This window comes from Herpailurus yagouaroundi, unplaced genomic scaffold, assembly GCF_014898765.1.
Source record: "Herpailurus yagouaroundi ecotype Mexico unplaced genomic scaffold, PumYag 190, whole genome shotgun sequence".
NCBI lineage: Eukaryota > Metazoa > Chordata > Mammalia > Carnivora > Felidae > Herpailurus > Herpailurus yagouaroundi.
This window is the reverse complement of record NW_024412421.1, coordinates 33,917,257-33,936,050: the sequence shown is the minus strand read 5'-3', so window position 1 is coordinate 33,936,050 and position 18,794 is coordinate 33,917,257. Positions and strand designations below refer to the sequence as shown.

At 56.5% G+C, this 18,794-nt stretch overlaps 2 protein-coding genes and 1 long non-coding RNA gene across 20 annotated transcripts in view; 2 read left to right on the top strand and 1 right to left on the bottom strand.

The window, feature by feature from the left end:
• MEAK7 (MTOR associated protein MEAK7) overlaps positions 1–2,609 on the top strand; it is a 53,901-nt gene extending 51,292 nt beyond the window's left edge. For 3 of the 4 annotated variants that reach the window (XM_040443240.1, XM_040443241.1, XM_040443242.1), the window contains 2 exons: positions 1,406–1,585; positions 2,334–2,609. In XM_040443240.1, the coding sequence (XP_040299174.1) occupies positions 1,406–1,585; positions 2,334–2,447 (294 nt within the window). In that variant the 3' untranslated portion in view covers positions 2,448–2,609. The remainder of the gene's footprint in view (positions 1–1,405; positions 1,586–2,333) is intronic. The other variant, XM_040443243.1, reaches the window with a different exon arrangement.
• A 950-nt stretch (positions 2,610–3,559) lies between these two features.
• The window catches only part of LOC121009872 (uncharacterized), a 36,345-nt gene continuing 21,110 nt past the window's right edge, over positions 3,560–18,794 (top strand). For 4 of the 14 annotated variants that reach the window (XR_005780877.1, XR_005780880.1, XR_005780873.1 and 1 more), the window contains exons 1-7: positions 7,481–8,704; positions 9,451–9,535; positions 12,733–12,832; positions 13,152–13,453; positions 14,731–14,868; positions 15,058–15,104; positions 15,640–18,740. This is a non-coding gene — a long non-coding RNA (uncharacterized LOC121009872). Of the gene's footprint in view, positions 3,802–7,480; positions 8,705–9,450; positions 9,536–12,732; positions 12,833–13,151; positions 13,454–14,730; positions 14,869–15,057; positions 15,105–15,639; positions 18,741–18,794 lie in introns of those variants that run through there. The other 10 variants (XR_005780882.1, XR_005780876.1, XR_005780883.1 and 7 more) reach the window with 10 other exon arrangements.
• ATP2C2 (ATPase secretory pathway Ca2+ transporting 2) overlaps positions 12,702–18,794 on the bottom strand; it is a 62,314-nt gene continuing 56,221 nt past the window's right edge. For both annotated transcript variants that reach the window (XM_040443237.1, XM_040443239.1), the window contains 7 exons: positions 18,559–18,725; positions 17,240–17,308; positions 17,045–17,161; positions 15,630–15,777; positions 14,388–14,486; positions 14,090–14,231; positions 12,702–13,065 (listed from right to left, as the gene is read on the bottom strand). In XM_040443237.1, the coding sequence (XP_040299171.1) occupies positions 12,947–13,065; positions 14,090–14,231; positions 14,388–14,486; positions 15,630–15,777; positions 17,045–17,161; positions 17,240–17,308; positions 18,559–18,725 (861 nt within the window). In that variant the 3' untranslated portion in view covers positions 12,702–12,946. The remainder of the gene's footprint in view (positions 13,066–14,089; positions 14,232–14,387; positions 14,487–15,629; positions 15,778–17,044; positions 17,162–17,239; positions 17,309–18,558; positions 18,726–18,794) is intronic.

The following is an 18,794-nucleotide window of genomic DNA, read 5'->3' as shown; positions in this document are numbered from 1 at the left end:
GTCCTTCCTGCAGCGGGGCCAGTCCCGACGTGCCCAGGCCGACGCTCTCCCCGTGAGCCAGGGGAGCCGTATGCGCTGGGTCGCGTGCGTGGGCCGTGTTCATTCTGCGCGGGTCTCCGTGCTGGCGTGACAGCTGGGACGGAAGTCTCTCCTGCACGGTCGGGGTGCGTGTCAGAGGCTGGTGTGCAAACGGTGGACGCGGCCACTTTTCCCGGGGTCAGCTGGCCGGCCCGTGGCCTTTGTGGCTGGCGATGAGCTGGGGGAGGGGCACGCCCCGACCCAGGTCCCGCCCCGGACCCATCGGGCGTTGTCAGTGGGCGACTCACAAAACCGGGGCTCCCGTCAGGGTGAACACACCTCCTATCTGCTCTGTGCCGCGGCCCGAGACTCAGCCACGGGAGGAAGACGGTGGGGGTGAAGGCCAAGGGTGGGGGGGGGGAGTGGGAGCTGGGTCGGGTGCCCACCAACGGGCCCCCACCTGTACCTGTGAGCCAGCTTGGTTCGCGTGACAAAGGGGTCCCCTGCCAGCTCCCCAGCCTGTCTCTTTTCTCTGCTTCTTAACACAAAGCAGCTTTCGGGAAACTCTAGCTCTGTGCTCGCAGGTCCACCTTGTCCCGACGGAGACGGCCCCCGTGTTCCTTCCCAGGCTGCTGCAGGGCCCCCGCGGGGCCCCCGCGGGGCCCCCGCGGGGCCGCCTGAGGACCCTGGAAAGGGCAGTTGGGTGGTCTCCGGAGCAGCACCCAGTGGGTCCTCAGTAATCAGCCCGAGAGAGAGGCAGCTCTGAGAGTCGGCAGCTCCTGCTGTGGTCTCTCGCTCAACTTCAGTCGCCGGCCACCAGGGGCGCCAGAGGGCGGAGGTGGCGGGGACGTCGGGGAAGGTCATCAGGGAGGCTGACGGGCAGTTCGGTCCCCGGCCGCCTGCTGAGCGTGACCACGTGGCGGCGGGCGGGGATCGCCCCGGGTCTGCTTCCTATGTCTGGTCCCTGCGGTCCCCCGCACCCGGTAGGCGACGGGCAGTGTCCCGGTCTGAGCGAGCCAGGCACCTGTCCAGGGGTCCGGACGCGGGTTTTCCAACCTCGGGATCCGTGCTGACCTCGCGCCTCCTCCTTTCGCGGTTGGGGTCTCGGGGCCGTGGCCTCAGGTTTTGGGCGTGCTCTGCTGTCACTGGTGCCCCCGGCCGGCGCGGCCCCGGGAGGAGGCGCCGCGATGACCGTCTTAGCGGCTTGGGACGGGTGCCGGGATGCTGAAATTGCCGCGCTGTGTGTGAGTTTCGCAGTTAAAAAAAGGCGGAGGAAAACCGCATCCACCTCTGAGCCGCCTGGTCTCCGTCTGCGGCTTAAGGCAGGGGCGGGCGGGGCGTCGGACTGACGGAGGAGGTGCTGACCCTCGGCCCCCACCCCCCGCAGGGCATGGGCGGACAGCACAATTACTTTGGGCTGTGGGTTGATGTCGATTTCGGGAAAGGACACAGCAAGGCCAAGCCCAAGTGCACCACGTACCACAGCCCTCAGCTGTCCGCCCAGGAGGACTTCCGGTTTGAGAAGATGGAGGTGTGGGCAGTGGGCGAGGCGCCGGGCTCGCAGCAGGTGAGCGCGGGGCCGTCGCTCCGTGGGCCGTCTCTCCGCTCACGGCGTCTCTGCCCTCCGTGTTCTGTCTCTCCCCTCTCCGCGTGTCGCGTGTCGTCTCTCCCCGGGTCGTCTCTCCTCTCCCCGCGTCTCTGCCCTCCGTGTGCTGTCTCTCCCCTTTCCACGTGTCGCATGTCGTCTCTCCGTGGGCCATCTCTCCTCTCTCCGCGTGTCGCCTGTCTCTCCGCGTCTCTGCTCTCTGCATGTCGCCTGTCGTCTCTCCGTGTGCTGTCTGTCCGCTCTCTGCGCGCTGCCCCTGTGCTCCTGCATCTGGAGGCGGTTTATCCGGAACTCATTCCCAGCGGCTGCTGCTGGACCGAGAGATGCCCGCGGGTGAAGGGCAGAGCTCGGAGTCCTGTCGGGCTCCGTGCGGTTTGGTGGAGGAAACCGGTTCTGGAACAGGGCCCTGCCCCAGGTGGGAACCCGGGCGGGTGCACAGCCCGTCTGCAAGACGAGGGGGCTCTGGGGTTCCTTCTTGTTCCGGGGTCCTGCGATGGGCCCTGCGATGGGCCCTCTGCCCCTCATGACCCCCAACGATGGTTCCCAGGCTGGGGGGCACCTCACTGAGGGCACCACAGCCCCCACTGTGTTCTCCTTGTGGCCAACAGTGGGATACTGATCCTGCTGTCATGAGCTTGAAGTCAGCAGGATGTTCCTGCTTGTCCCCAGCTGTCGGGGAGACGCTCACCTCCCTTCCCTTCTTCCCAAGGCCCAGAGGAACAGGAGCATCCTGGCTGTGGACCCTGAGGCCCAGGCGCTGCTGGAGATCATCGGGCGCCCTCGCCACAGCCAAGGGCTCCAGGACGTCCCGGAGGATGAGTGAGGAGCCCCCCGGGCTCGGGCCTCCCCAGAGCTGGATCCCGGCTGCCCTGTGCAGGGCACAGCCTGCAGACCCCTCCCTCTGTCGCACGTGCTCAAGTTCAACACAGAGCCATGCTGGTCACGTCCGGGACCACCCGGAATGCAGTAAAATTCCTTTGCTGCCATATACGGATTGGTCAGTGCCTCTCCCAGAAGTCCCGAGGGCCAGCAACCTGGTCCTTGTGTTGTTTCTTGCCGAGGCAATCCGGGGACACAGACGCCAAGGCCTCTGCCGGGCATTTGACGGGCACGTGCCTTCCTGCCGCGCAGGACGGGTTCCATGTGCCGGGGGCGCTTGGCCTCTGCTCAGGACCCTGCAGCCGAAACCGTGCCTTGATGTTGCATTTCAGCTGGTCAAGGACAGAGGCATTGGGGTGTGGGTCTCCGCGCTTTTGGGGAGCAGCTTCCCCTGACATGAAATTTCTGTGTTGATAAAGCACCACAAACAGTGCGCTGGGGGGGGGGGGGGGGCGCGGGGAGAGCCAAAGACTCGGGAGAGAGCAGGTGTCCCCGTGTGACGGGTCCTCAGTGGTTTGCAACCGGGCTCCACATCCGCCCTTCTCAGCTGGTTTTAAAGGAGCCTGTGCCATGATCTACGGATCACTGCCAAGGTGTGGTTCTGTCACCGATTTAAACGTGGGGAGGGCGGAAGCCCCGCCACGTCCCGTCGCATAAACTGGTGGTGAGTCACTGGGAAGTACTGACCCGGGTTCCTGACCCTGGCACCGCCTCCTCGGTGTCGCCCTCTGGCCCAGAGCGGCTCCCAGAGGGGGGTGACGGGCCATTCGATAGCAGGGACTCCCTTTGAACCAACGCAAGTGACCCTGGCTGCTAACTGCGATCTCGGTGGGTGTCTGAGACGGGCCGGAGGAAACCGGCCGCACCGAGAAGTCCTTCCCCGAAGAGCTTTGGGCTCGTCTCCAGAACACGTATCTCTTCCTCGCCTCTCTCTCCGTAGACTTTTCACTTTGTGCAGATCTGACGAAGAACGTGAGCCCTTATGATCGACATCACCGGATTCTAAGCCATCGTCAACTGAGCTGTGGGCATTTTTCAGCTTCTGCTTTTGCTGCTGGGAGGCTCCTCCAACTCTGCCCTCGGCAGTTCCCCCCCGGCCGAGCGGAGGGCCTTGCAAACTAGAAGGCACGCGCGTGCCCGGCCAGCGCGCAGAGGGACAGCGGCCTGACACAGACTTGGTCACTGTTGATTCCGCTTAAAAAAGCCGGCTTTTAATAAGCTTCTCTGGGACGTTGTGTGCTGTTCTCAGCTGCTGGGATCCCAGGCACAGGACATTAGGATCCTCAGATCTCTCTGTAGTAAGTTCTATTTATTACTGTAAATCCAAAGAGTTAGGTAGGTTCTGCACCTTCAGTTTGTTGAGGAATTTGCTTTCACGGAAAGGAAACTAGGGGCACCTGGGTGGCTCAGTCGGTCGGGCGTCCGACTTCAGCCCAGGTCACCATGTCAAGGTTCGTGGGGTCGAGCCCTGCGTCGGGCTCTGTGCCGACAGCTCGGAGCCTGGGGCCTGCTTCCGATTCTGTGTCTCCCTCTCTCTGCCCCTCCTCCACTCACGCTCTGTCTCTCTCAAAAAGGAGCAAATATAAAAAAACATTTTTTTTGTCAATGCAACTCCATACCTCACTAATAACAGGTCTGTTGGTATCTGCACCTTAAATACCTTCACTGCTGCCTCTGTTTATGGCTGTCAGAGAGGGTCAAACTTTGTCGACCCGCTTTCCTTCCTTGTGCTCATTCTCATCAGAGTTCAGATTATAGCCCAGGGTCTGTCTCCCAAAACGGCACCCTCACACGAGGAAGGGCGGGTGCCTCCGGGCGCTCGGCACCCTGGGGTCGGGGTGGGGGGGGGGGGCGTTCAGCCTTCCAGTGACCTCTTTTGGTGCGAGGCTCTCCGCACACAGACCTGCTCTCTGCACACACGCCACCGGGCCTGGGAAGCATGTGGTCTTAACGAATGAAGAGTTGGTTCTTTTGTGCAACAGGAATAAGAATTGGGGACCTGTGGTTTCCCCTTGAGTGAAGACCAATCAGGGCCCCAGAAGGGGCTCGAAGGAGGAGGCAAAAGCATGTCATTTGTGGTGCGACCATGGCTACTGTTCGTTTTTTCCCTACCACGTTTCCTTTACTTAAAAAAACGGCCAAATGTGTACACGGTAAGGAAGCTTGAAACACGCAGCCTTACATCTCCGTCCAGCTCTTTTCCCCCCGAGAGGCAAAGCCACTCATGAGAAAACCACGAGGGGACTCCTTGCACACCCGGCGTAACTGTGTTTTCCGCGACGGCGTGTCCCCCGCTCTAATTTTTTTTGGTGGAGATCACTGAGTCTCCCCATCTGTGATTTTTGTCGGGAAGAAGAAACTCATAGAAGTTGAATGGTTGGATCCAAAAAATGCCTCTTAATTTAGAGGCTGACACATGAGCCAACCTCTTTTGAGGTTTTATAGCCCTGCCGTACGGGAGCACCTGTTTGCTGCGTTGGTGTGGACACTGTGTTAAAACTTCGTTTTCGTGGACCTCATCACGTCTCAGCTTCATTTTTTCAAAAGCCGTCTGTGTCCTGCCCTCCTGGTGTCCTAGGGTGTCGGTTTTCTTCTGACTGATGTGCAAGAGTGCTTTTTGGAACGAAGCAAAGTAGCTGGTGACTTGCATGCCAAGTATTTTTCTCCAGTTTGTCGGACTTGATTTTTCTATACGTGAATTTCGCATTTTGTCCCATTTAGCCAGCGTTTCCCCTTAAGGCTTCTGAGATTTGTGGTATGCTTGGAAAGTTTTTGCCCACTCTGTGATTTAAAAAAAAAAATACTGTTGTCTGCTGCTGCCCCTCCGCTTTGCATTTTTCCTTCTAAATTTTTGATCCATTCAAAATGTATTTAAAGTTTTTTTTTTTTTTAATGTGTTGTTTATTTTTGAGACAGAGGGAGAGCGTGAGCAGGGGAGGGGCAGAGAGAGAGGGAGACACAGACTCCCAAGCGGGCTCCAGGCTCCGAGCCGTCAGCACAGAGCCTGACGCAGGGCTCGAACCCACAGTCCGCGAGATCGTGACCTGAGCCAGAGCCGGATGCTTAACCGACTGAGCCACCCAGGCGCCCCCATTCAAAATGTATTTTCAAATGTACCTCTATCTTGTCCCAAAATAAATTCCAGTATCTTTTATGTTAAGTGGTACATTTCTCTCCCACTGACTTAGAAGTTCTGTCTGTCTCATCACCTGAGTGTCTCTTTGAACTTGAGTCTCTACCTCATGCTTTAAGTCGTGGTGTTTTATGATAAAAAATGCCAGAGCTGTTCCCCGATGACTTCCGGGTTTCTTTTGGAATGTTCCTCCCTATGCCTGCCTGGTGATTTTCTCCGACCGCTGGTAACCCTTCTAAAAAGTTTGATGGTTGTATTTTGGAGACCGCATCGAATGTAGATTGGCACAGGCAGGGCGGACATCTGGTGCATGTGGCTTCCTCCTGTCCCCGAGGATGGGAACGTCGAAGTTTGCGATGTAGATTTTGTCATTAGTATCGGCACTGTATATGGATTTTTTTTTTTTTTTCCCTCCTGAGGATTGTTTAAACATAGGAAAGCCCTTGATTTTTCTACTTAGTTTTGTACCCCAGCTACCTTGCTGAATTCTGTGGTCTGGGGGTTTTGAACCTTGGGCCTCAGAATTCTCTAGAAAGCCTCCTGAGGTGCAGATGGCAGGGCTGGGGAGGGACCTGAGAGTGGGCCTTTGTAAGGAGTCCCCAGGCTTCGTGTTTTGGCCCCTGTGATTTCTTCTTTTTCCCTCCAGCCTTATTGAGATCTGACGGATACAGGAGTCTGTGCGAGTTTGAGAGGTAGGTACATACAGCGTGTTGAATGCAATCGTAAACGATTGTGTACCTGGAAATGAGGATACTTTCCCTACTCTGCACTTTCTAGGCGTTTTATTCTTTCTCTTAATTGTATCAGCAAATTCTTTAAGAACTTCAGTAGCAGTGATAGGCCCTCGCCATTCCTGACTTTGATGGAAATGCACCTGGCCTTTTACCGTGAAGCAGGGTGCTTTTCAGATACATTTCCACGTAAAGGAAGGATCCATCTGTAATTACGTTAAAAATTTCCGTCTAGATGGTGAATGTTATAAAAAGGTTTTCCCTTTTAAATAAGGAACCCAAATCAGTAGGGCTCTAGCTGCTGAGCAGTGTTCGTATTTATTTTTTCTTTAATTTTTTTTAATGTTTTTATTTATTTTTGAGACAGAGAGAGACAGAGCATGAGCAGGGGAGGGGCAGAGAGAGAGGGAGATACAGAATCCACAGCCTCCAGGCTCCGAGCGGTCAGCACAGAGCCCGACGTGGGGCTCGAACTGACTGCGAGATCATGACCTGAGCTGAAGTCGGACGCTTAACCGACTAAGCCACCCAGGCGCCCCAAGCTGGTTTGTATTTAAACTGCCAAGCTTCGAATGTGTGAATTCAGTTGGACTGGGTTCAGTACGTGTGTGTTCAAATAGGTTAGTCTGGGGCGTCTGGGGGGCTCAGTCGGTTAAGAATAAAATCCATTCTGACGATTTTTTATATCCTGGTAAGTTTTTCATCTTATGCAAGTTTTCGAGTTAACTTACGTACGTTTGACCAGACTACGTGAAATCTTTTGAGCTGTGGCATTTTACTTCCATTTTTCCTACATTATGTTGTAGCAATTCTGTTTTTCTTTTAAATTAATTTTGCTTTTATAGTATCTCCTGCTGTTCGTTTCTTTTTCCAGTTTGAGTCGATTGTTAAGTTCCTACATGAAGAATGGAAGTAAATGCATATATAGAGGTATCACTTTTCTCTTTGAGCTCTGCCTTCTTTGGTAGTGCTGTATAGACTCTGATAGATGTGTTCTGGGTTCGTGGTTGGCTTCTGGATTTTCTTTTTTAAATCTTTATTTCTCTTAGAGAGAGACACACACAGGAGAGGGGCAGACAGAGGGAGGCGCAGCATCCGAAGCAGGCTCCAGGCTCCGAGCTGTCAGCACAGGGCCCGACGTGGGGCTCGAACTCACGAACCGTGAGATCGTGACCTGAGCCGAAGTCGGAGGCTCAACCGACGGAGCCCCCGCAGGCGCCCCCGTACTCAGAGCTTTCCACTTGGAGCCAAGAGTTTAGAAATTTTTGTAGGCTGGAGAATTTTCCTACAAATGGGGCTGTTCACTTTCAGTTTTAATAAATAGTAATTAGGGGAGCCACCTATGTCCTGTCTACTTGGGATTGTGGTTTTAGTTGTGCCCTTCCCTGTGACCAGGTAGAGTCCCTGAATGAATTCCCTGTGTGTCTTCCTACATTTGCCGTACGGTGCCCTGTGAGTGTGGATGTTGAGTTGCCGTGTGCCCAGGCCCGTTGGACTTTCAGTGGTGAATATATCTCGTTGAATTCCCTGCCCTGCCTTCCCTCATGCTTTTGGCCTCGATCTTAATCTTGCCTGCCGTTAATGATGTCACGCGGCTGTGTGTATTACTTGGAGTTTGCCTGGTATATTTTAGCTTGATTTTTCTGAGTCTTTTTTTTCTTATAAACTGTATTTTGACGTAACTTGAATCGACCTAGAGGCTGCAAAACTGGTGCTGAGAGTTCCTGGGCACTCCTCTCCCAGCTTCGCCTAATGAAAACATCTTCCCTCATCAGAGCACAGCCACCCAAGCAGGACGCTGGCATCGGCACGATATCAGCAATGATGCATAGACCTTATTCGAATGCCACCAGTTTTTCCAAAGCCCCTGCTTTTAGGCACACTCAAGGTTAGGGGCACAGTCTTCCAGATGGCAAAGTCTGCCCAAGCCTCCCGACACCCACTCCGCGGTCTGAGGGCCCCCCAAGCCGCCCTCAGGTTGGACAGTTCCCTGAAGAGACAGAACTCACCGAAACCTGTTAGACTGTTGGTCAAGCTTGTTACGGGGGAGGATACACATTAGCGCCAGCCGCGGGGTGGACCGGCAGTGTTCCAAGAACAGAGTTTCTGGTCATCCTCACTGAGCCTGACGGTGGTCTTGGGGACCCCTGCCATCAGTCCTGGGAAACTTGATCACATGTAGAGATTGACGTGACCCTCGCTACCGCCAGGATCCAGAACTGTCCCATTTGCTTCCCAAACTCCTTCCTGCTCCCCCTCTTCCAGTCCCGCCCTCCTAACGCTGACCCCTGACAACCTGTCATCCGCTCTGTCACCTTGTCACTTCAAGGATGTTAGGTAAATGGAACCGTACCATACGTCACCAGTAAGACGGGTTTCTGCCACTCGGCGTGATACCCAGGGGATCCACCCAGGATGCGACGTGGACGCTCCTGAGCCCTCCACTGTGGGGGGGCCGCTCGTCGGCAGAAGGAGGCGTGGGTGGTTGTAAGATGTGGCTCTTCCGAGTGACGCTGCCGTGGGCACGAGGGTCTGTGCCTAGAGTGGCGAGGCTGGGTCACAGGCTAAGCGTGCGTTTGACCAGATGGGACACCATCAGCCTGTTCTCCAGAGCGGCTGTGGTACCTCCCTGCCCTGCGACACATCCGGGCGCCGGTTGTCCCACATCCTCACCGGCCCTCAGTGTCCTGGGTGTGTTTTCAGCCATTCGGAGAGGTGCGTTTACTGCCTCTATGCCCTCTTAAGAGCTTGTGCCCTTTTTCTGTTTTTTTTAATTGTTAAATTTTAATTTTTTTTTTTTAATTTTGGATCAGCGTCGATTGTTGGGTTTGTGATTTGAAAATACGTTATTTTCCAGTCTTTTTTTTTTTTCTCTCCACTAGTGACTTTCATGGGCAAAATGCTTTCACTTTTGGTGGAATCCAGTTAGTTTTTTTTCCTGGATTAAAAAAACTTTTTTTTTTTATTCAAGCCTCATTTACCATGTTAGGTTAGTTGCAGGTATACAACACAATGATTCAACAATTCTCTATATTTCTTGGAGTTCTTTAAGGTCTGTACCTAAATTTTTTTTTTAATTCCAGTATAGTTGGATTGCAGAGTGATATTAGTTCCATGTGTACAAGACGGTGACTCAGCACTTCTGTACGTCACCCCGTGCGTCTCATGGTAAGTCCTTACCCATAATCCCCTTCACCTGTTCCATCCATTTCCCCGCCCTCCCCCTCCTCTGGTGACATCAGTTTGTTCTCTGGAGTTAAGAGTCTGACTTTTGGTTTGTCTCTTTTGTTCTTTGTTCATTCGTTTGTTTGGTTTTGACGGCACTTAGGCGCGAAATCATAGGACACGTGTCTTTGTCTGGCTTATTTCACTTAGCGTTATACTCTCTAGGCACCCGTGTTGCTGCAAATGGCAAGATTTCATTCTTTTTATGGCTGAGTACTCTTGCAGTGTGTGTGTGTGTGTGTGTGTGTACCCCACATCTTGATCCATTCATCGACCGAAGGACATTGGGGCTGATGCGTATCTCAGCTATTGTAAATAATGCTGCAGTAAACATAGGGTTGTATATATCTTTTTTTTTTTTAATGTTTTTTATTTATTTTTTGAGACAGAGAGAGACAGAGCATGAGCAGGGGAGGGGCAGAGAGAGAGGGAGACACAGAATCCACAGCAGGCTCCAGGCTCTGAGCTGTCAGCACAGAGCCCGACGCGAGGCTCGAACTCACAGACTGTGAGATCATGACTTGAGCTGAAGTCGGACACTTAACCGACTGAGCCACCCAGGCGCCCCTGTATATATCTTTTTGAATGAGCATTTTTGTTCTCTTTGGTTCCTCACAAAGTTAAAAATAGAATTACTGTGTGATCCAGTAATTCCCCTACAGGGTATTTTCTCAAATTTTCTTACCTTTTAGGGGTAGTCTTGTGGGGTCATGTCTAAGAACTCTGCCTAACCCGGGATCCCAAGGATTCTTCTGCCCCGTTTTTCTGTTTTGGCCTGTGTCTCGAGTTCATTTGTGTGGCGGGCGTGAGGTCTGAGTCGAGGGTGGCTTTTCTCGGCCGCAGATGTCTGTCCCCACACCATTAGCTGAAATGACCATCTTTTCTTCATTAACTTGCTTCTGGATTGGTGTCAGAAGTCGCAAGGTTTCTTTTTTGGGGGATCGGTTTTAACTACATCCCTGTCCTCACACGTTCTAGGATTACTCGGGTTCCTGCCTTTTCAGTGCGTGTTAGTAGCTTGTGGTTTTCAAGGAACTGGTTCATTTCCTCTAACTTGTGAATTCACTGGAGGGGGCTCTCATGATAGACCACCTCCGTTCCTAACAGAGGTCATGTGTGTCTCCCTTTGGTAAACCTTTAGCAAGACTGGCGATCTTTTTTTTTTTTTTAATTTTTTTTTTTAACATTTATTTATTTTTGAGAGAGAGAGACAGAGCATGAACGGGAGAGGGGCAGAGAGAGAGGGAGACGCAGAATTGGAAGTAGGCTCCAGGCTCTGAGCCATCAGCCCAGAGCCCGACGCGGGGCTCGAACTCACGGACCGTGAGATCGTGACCTGAGCCGAAGTCGGATGCTCAACCAACTGAGCCACCCAGGCGCCCCAGCAAGACTGGCGATCTTATTGGTATTTTCAAAAAACGAGCTTTTGATTTCTATCCGTGTCTTTGACTTCACTGATCTCTGCTCTTTCCTCTGTGTATTTTGGTGAATGTCCCTTTGCTGTTGAAGGGTGGGTGTTTTACAAGTGGAAATCCAGCTAAGTCTTCTGTATTTTGATGAAAAGATGCGTGTAGTCTGACGTATTCATTGGACTTGATGGTTGGCGTTGTGTCTTGTTTTTATTTGTTTTGCTTTAGCACTTGTTTATTTCATCTTTTTTTTTTATTTTTTTTTTTAACGTTTATTTACTTTTGAGACAGAGGGAGACAGAGCATGAATTGGGGAGGGTCAGAGAGAGGGAGACACAGAATCTGAAACAGGCTCCAGGCTCTGAGCTGTCAGCACAGAGCCCGACGCGGGGGTCGAACTCACAGAGTGTTTATTTCATCTCTTAATTTGCAGTCTACCTCGGGCTATCGTGGACGGTAGAAATAGGGTACTTTCTGATGTCGCAGTCTAAGTATTGGTCGGCCGGGGTGGGTCTTGATTATTTGTGAAGGGGAAGCACGTTGCTTGGACGCGTCCTGACTCAGAGTCGAGCTGTGCACAGGCTTGTGCGCGGGGCAGGTTGTCGGCCTGTCTCTCTGAGGGGTCATCAAGGGTTGGCAGCTGCTGGGCGGGTACCATCCTTGTGCGAGTGGCCTCCCCCTCCAGGCAGCCCTCTCGATCGTGTTTCTGCGGGCCCGGCACATGTGCGTGTCCTCATTTAGCTGTGGGGTCACGTGTGGGGGCTTCAGAGGACAGTGCAACCCAGGCCGTAAATCCTACTTGCAAGGAATCAGAACTCTGCCTGGCAGCTACAGGGGTCCACTCTGACCTCCCTCACCGTGGCCGGGCCCAGACGGCCGGCCTCACCGCCACCGTAGCTGGTGTGAGGGTTATTTTGTGGGTCCATTTCGCCCGGCCGTGGGGCCAAACAGTAGTCTAGATGTTCCCGTGAGCTCTGTTTCTCGGGGGGGCGATTAACATTTATATCGGTAAACTTTGAAGAGAGCAGGGTTGCCTTCAGAGGGCGGGTGAGCCTCATCCAGTCCCTTAAAGGCTTAAGAGAAGGGCCCGGGATCCCGGAGGAGGAGGGGAGCCCGTCTCTGCCTGGAGCTGCCCAGGAGACCCCGCCTGCCCGAACACAGGGGGCAGGCCAGCCCGACAGTCACTTTGTGAGTCACTTTGTTAAAACCAGTCTCTATTCCCTCCCCCTCCTGTTGGTTGGGTTTCTCTGGAAAAGGCTAATAACTGGGGGGTGGGGGCGGGGTTACAGCCGTGGCCTCATTTCACGAAAGCTAGGGCTCCACGGCTGGGTCTGCATGGCCGGTTCCTGCCCCCTGTGGGCTCTGCATTTTGGAGCTGGGCGGGCAGGCCTGTTGTAAGACCGGCCCCGGGGGCTCATGCTCATGGGGGCTGGCAAGCACCCCGGTCCCAGTTCCAGAGGGAAAAGGCCAGGCCTTCGCTGAGGCCACCGGGGCGTGACTCTCTCTCGCCCCAGATGCGGTGGGTCGTGAACGAACGGCTGCGTGGGGATCCCCCCGGGGCCACCCATAGGAAAACTACTTACCAGGCGCCTGCAGAGCCCTTAACAAAAGGGTACAAAGCCCCCCACTTTACGGTCGGGGACACGAGGCCTCTTCCTCGTGCGGGGGCTGCTGTGGCACAAATACGTGGGCAGACGTGGTTAAGAAAAATCACTGTGATTTAATAAATAGCAAGGTGTTGCCGTGCGGTCTCCAGAGCTCAGCCGGAGAGGTTGGGGTGGACGTGGGCCCGGGCCCAGGCTTCCTGCCGGTTTCCCAAGAAGCAGATCAGGTGAGGGACCTACCGCACGGTGTCCTAAAAGCGTGCCTCGGGAGGGGGGCTGGGGGAGGGCCACAGTCACATAAAAATATAGATTATTGAGGGGTTGGACGCAGGCGGGGGCCGCTATGCATCTTCCTGGTGAACCTGGGCTTTCTCGGCTCTGGAACAGAACTTTTCGCATAGTTTGAGCAGCTCTGACAAAATGAACACGGATGAAGCCAGTGCGGTTAAAAGCAACAAGTCTGCAAAAAGGTGGAAAGAAAATGGGGGTCAGAGTGCACGGTGCCACCCTGAGGCTCCCTTCCCTACGTCTCCGCTTTGGTCGCAGAGAGCCCGGAGGTGAGGGGCGAGGACCCGGGAGCCGAGGACCAGGACTTCCCCTCCCGGGAGGGACGGATGTCCGTGCAGCTCCACAGGACCACCCCTTCCTTCCAGGGGGCTCAGGGCTGGGGTGGGGGTGCGCTACCCCCTCCGGCAGTAACAGGACCCTCCCCCCATCCATCCTGAGGGCAGAGACCCCCCACCCCGGCCTCGTGCTCCGAGCAGTCGTGTCCAGCACCTCAGACCAGACCGTGTCATGACCTGTGGCCATGACCTACGCCGGCCTCCCCACCTGCTGGCTCCCACCACGTAAGTGGCTCCGGTCACTGCTGTTGCTCAGGTACCCTCCTCCCCCCACCCCTCCCTTCCTCCCCCCACCCCTCCCCTCCTCCCACTTGTGTGCTCTGTTAGCTTCAGGCAAAGGCGGCCAGTCACCCCAGGCAGCTCACAAAGAAAAGGCTGGAATCGCGTCCGCCTGGGCGGGGAGGCAGGGGAGCCCCAGGATTCCACTCCGGGGCAGGTGCGCTCGGGGCCCTGGACGGCCGCGGTCATTGAATCATGTTGTGTTTAGCCCGAGCTGCTGGGTGGCCTGCTCCCTGTCTTGGGGTCAGCGGGTGCCCAAGACCCACGAGCCCCCTGCCAGCGGGGGCAGAATGAGCCGGTACTGTCACCCGCCATGGCGCAGCCCCCGGGCCTTGCTGCGTCGCTCTGAGCCGCCAGCCCTGGGACAGGGGGGCCGGGAGGCCGTGTCCCCTTCTGCCCTCGGTGGCCCTCCCGGTGGAGGTGCCTCATCCTCTGCTTCCCCGTGTACTCCATGACCCCATCACATCGCCCTCCCACCCCGTGCGGCCGGCCGGGCACACGCAGGGACTTCGCACCTGGAACACCGCGTGTCGGCGCCCAGGCCCCGGCCTCTGCTGACCCCTCACGTCCCCGCCCACTCACCGAGGGCACCCAGGTTCTCCGTCTGGAAGATCTTCTGCAGGGGCGGGATGTAAATCACGGCCAGCTGGCCCAGAATGGAGCCCAGCACCGAGTACAGGAACATGCGGTTGCGCAGAAAGCCGATCTCAAATATCAGCTTGGTCTGTGGGAGGAGAAGGGCACGTGTCAGCCGGGTCACAAGCCACGGCTCAGAGGGCGATGCTCACAGAGGCCTACTCGGGCCGCGGCCGCACCATTCGTCCCCGAGAGCACGACTGGGTCCCGCCAGGAAGGGAGGGGAGGGCAGCCCAGGGCTCACCTGAGAGCGGCAGGTCAAGGCGTTGAAGAGGTCGAAGAACACAAAGCAGGTGAAGGTCATGGTCGTGGTACGCGGGGTGCTCGCCTTGTCTGCGGGGATCTGGAACACAGAGGAGCGCAGGGTGGGCGGGCCCCGGGAAGGGGGGTGCTTCTCGTGATGATGAGCACGGAGGGAGCAGGAACTCGAGGGGCCTGGAGCGCCCAGCAGAGAGCGGCTCTGCTAGGAACTGATCACGACCGCCCCCTGGGCTGGAGTAAGGGGGGTGTCTCACGACCCCCCCCCCCCCCCCCCCCCCCCCCGAGCTGAAACCCTGCACAGGTAAAGGGAGCATCCCTTCCTGCAGCAGGTGACATTGCCTCCTGGGACAGGACAGGGCTATAGCTGCATCCACCGAGTGTCACAGACAGAGGATGCACACCCTCCCTGGTGCTGCTGTAGGGACCTGAGGCAGGTCTCCTCCCGGGCCTGGCCTGGAGCCAAGGTGAGAACTTTCCCTGCCTGAGGGGAGGCGGATCCTTCCTGCCCGAGCTTATGACTGTCCCAGGGTTCCCCGCAGACGCCCTGGCCGGGGTGGCGTGAGTTGGAGCCTGACTCCAGAGCCCCTGGGGGGCCCCCCCCACACTGAGGCCCACCGTGCTGGCACAGGAGGGCCTGGGTCCCCTTCCCGCAGGTGGAGCACAGGCTGGACACGGGCGGCCACACCACCTTCCCGGGCAGGTGAGAACTGGGGAAAACGCAAGGCCCCTCCTCTGGGGGGCGGGGCTGGAGAAAAACAGAATCTGCGGTGGTCCCGTGTCCTGCCCCCACTTGCCTGGGTCTCCACCGAGAGCACCGCGTGTCAGCACGGGGGCCCCTGGAGCCACCGACAGGTGGCCCCTAAGCTCCCTCAAATAATCACCTCCAGGGAACACGACGGACTTCCTTCTAATAGATTGCAAATTGTTTCCTGGTGACCATAGAAAGTGGCAGGGGCATCGGGTCCCTTTTAGAACAAAATGATTTTTTTCCCTGCCGGGGGGGCTTCCTATCCTTCCGCCTTGTCCCCACCTCTGCAAAGTCAGCTCCTGGTCCCCTGCCCCCCGCCTCAGGGACAGCCCCCGGTATGTGCACCTGTCTCCCCAGTCAGAGCCGGAGCCCCACGCGCCCGGGCGGGGACCATCCCCGGTGCTTGGTGCACAGCCGCTAGGCTCCCACCACAGGGGCTTAGCGAATACAGGCCGAGCCAGTGAGAACTTGCCCCACCTCTTTCCAGAAGATAAAGAGGGTCCCGCTGATGATGACAGCAGCCGACAGGAGGATTTTCAGGATCAGGGCTTTGCCGAGAATCGTGTCCTTGACGTTCCGCGGTGGCTGTCGGAGGGCGTCTTTGTCAACCGGCTCTACCCCCAAGCTGCTCGGAACAAGACAGGGGAACCTTGACATAAACCGCGAGGACACTTAAAGTGCTGAAGCTGTACAGGCTCTCAGGTCAGCCCCGAAGACACAGCAAAGAGGGGGCTTTGGCCAAGTGCCCCCAGGTCGTTGGCAGGAGCTCAGTCTGGTCCCACTCTTAGGGGGACTTCTCCGTCCTTGCTGGAAGCCCGCCCCTCACATCCTCTGCCCTCGCCCTAACTCCTTCCAGGGTCCCCACCCCCCACCCCACCGGCCTGGGCGCCAGGGCAGCCACACACCCGTCCCTGAGCACGGCAGGGGAAAACCACCCCCAAGCCAACCACACCACCGTCCTGGAGCCACTCTGGGTCACCCCTCATGATCGCACAGCTTCCATCACAAGGGGACGCCCAGCAGGCTGGAGAAACAGGGTCCAGACACCGCCCCCTAGGGACCCGCCTTCAGCCGAATGCGCAACAGCGGGACTGGGGCTAGACCAGCAAAAGACGGGACGCGGGGCACCGAGGAGGAAGCCGGCTGCAGAGACGGCTGCCGCCAACTTCCCTCCTGGCCCTGCTCCCAGCGTGTGAAGAGGGACCTCCCCCTGGGCCCGGAGGGACAAAGCGGGACTCCTGCCCTCAGCGGCGACAACTGTGATAATTCACGGTGACATATATGTATCCCATTTATATCACACACACATACATAATCAACAACAGCATGTATTGTGTGCTCGAACCCAGTGCCTCGCTTGCTCCTGGATGTCTGGCTCCCCGACTCTGAAGGTGGTTCTTCCTCCTGCCTGTTCAGCTACCCTCACCCTCCCTCATCCACCCAACAACTAACTCGCCGACCACCTCCTGTGTGCCCGGCACCGTCCCGGGAGCCGGGAAATGCTACAAGGAACAAAAACCTTGCCGTAGGGGAAACGGGTCATAATCAGATAAACAAGGACATACGTATTTTCTCCTCTAGGGACAAATAAAGCAGAGTGGGAGAGCCCGGGGGCTGCTGTTAGAGCGATCACGGAGGACATCTCCCAAGTGGGGACGTGAAGAGAGGGACTGAGGCGTGGAGTCACCCAGGGAGCACATCCCCCCCTCCGCCGGCTGCCCATGCAGGTGCTCCCCCCCATGCCCAGGGCATCCCGCTGGCTGTCTTCCCCGCAGTGCGCCACACTCCGGCTTTGCAGGACTCCCGGGGACAGCGTCCCGTACTCGGTGCAAGGGACCCGAGACGGCAGAGTGGGCGGGCGGTGGAGCCTCGCGGACAGCCCGGCGCCTCACCTCTGCGCCGGTGGCCCGTCCATGATGATGTTGATCCACAGGATCTGCATGGCGTTGAGCGGGCTGGGCAGGTCGCACACGGTGGACAGAGTGATGAGGCTCAAGGCCGAGATGCTCCTGCGGGCCACACACCGGGCACCGTCGATGGCTGCACGCGCAGCCCGACGGCCCTCGGAGACGCCGGCCTTGACTTACGTGCTCAGCTGAAACCGCACGAAGTTTTTGATGTTATGAAAAATCCCCTTGCCTTCCTCCACCGCGTTCCTGCAAGAGGACAGAGCGTTTCTTCGCAGAGGGCCCGCTGGGAGCGTCCGGGCACCTCCGGCAGCCGTGGGAGGGAGCGATGGTGTCACCGCAGGTGGCCTCGCACGCAGGCACCCCTTCCCCTTCCCCCCGCTGGCGGCTCCAGGACAGAGAGGTACAGGAGGACGGTGGCCTGGCCAGCACCACCCGCCGCGGGGGCCCGGACCGCAGGCCATGATCACCCTCTGTACGAAGACCATAGATTACTCTCCCGCCTGAGCCCAGGGACCCCGCCCTCACCCGGGACTTGGGAAGCACTGACTGCAACCCAGAGATGCATCTGGGCGACAGGCACAGCAAGACGGATCAAACCTGCTAATTCGCCCCAGGGGGGGGGCCGGGGGGGGGGGGGAGAGAATTAGGCTGAAAAACATCCTTGGTATGTTCAGAAAACCGTAAAGGTCCTTTAAAAACCTTGATCTTGAGTCACGAATGCAGAAAACTGCCTAACCCTTTTTTTTCTAATTTTTTTTTTTTTTTTTGCAAAAGAACTAAAACTACAGAGTTATTTATCAACTGCATCTCAGGACTTTTTTTTTAACTAAGGGGGAAGGGGGCTAAGGATTCCTAGGGTGAGTCAATCCATTTACGAAGACAAGACTCCTCCGTAAAGTCAAAAATCGCACCCAACTTCAGTTTTTTGCTCATTCAGAGTTCTGACAGCAGGCTTAAGAAAACTTCCGTGCCACCCCCAATTATTACAATGGATTTATGAGTAAAGTCTCGATGAGAACGAATTAAAATCAGACCAGAGGGAAGGGAAACAAGAAACCAGGTGTTTTGCAATCTCGGGAGCTTGCGATCACACGAGGGCCAACAATTAGAGCTCCTGCCCCGTCGTTCGTCGCTTTCAGCGCATGAAACATACGCATCCGCACAAACACGGGCCCTCCAGCCGCACATGCTCACTCTTAGCGTTTTTCACTTAACCCCACAATGTGAGCATTTCTCCGTCTTTAAAACGTTCCCCAAAACGTGATGTTTCGTGGCTTCGTGGCACTCCCGCCCTTGCTGTCGGCAGTTAGGGTGGCCTAGGATTTCCCCACAGACGGTGCTGCGGCCGACACATGGGAGCCCGCCTCCGTCTGTGCACCTGACCCCGGCTCGCCCGTCGGATGCACCCTCAGGCCGTGAAGGGGGCATGTCCCGAGGGGGGCAGCGGGTCATCGCGGGCATTTCTGCCGCTGAAAACCAGCCATGGAGCCACTCACATGATGGCCGAGAAGTCATCATCCACCAGGATCATGTTGGCAGCCTCTTTGCTGACATCTGTCCCCGTCTGCCCCATGGCAATCCCGATGTCCGCAGACTTCAGGGCAACCGCATCGTTCACCCCGTCCCCCGTCATGGCCACGACTGCCCCCGACTCCTGCAAAGCCTTTGGAAAGAGGAGGTGAGTGAAGGCTCATTCGTGTTCTCCAGTAACAAACAAAAGTCCACAACTTAC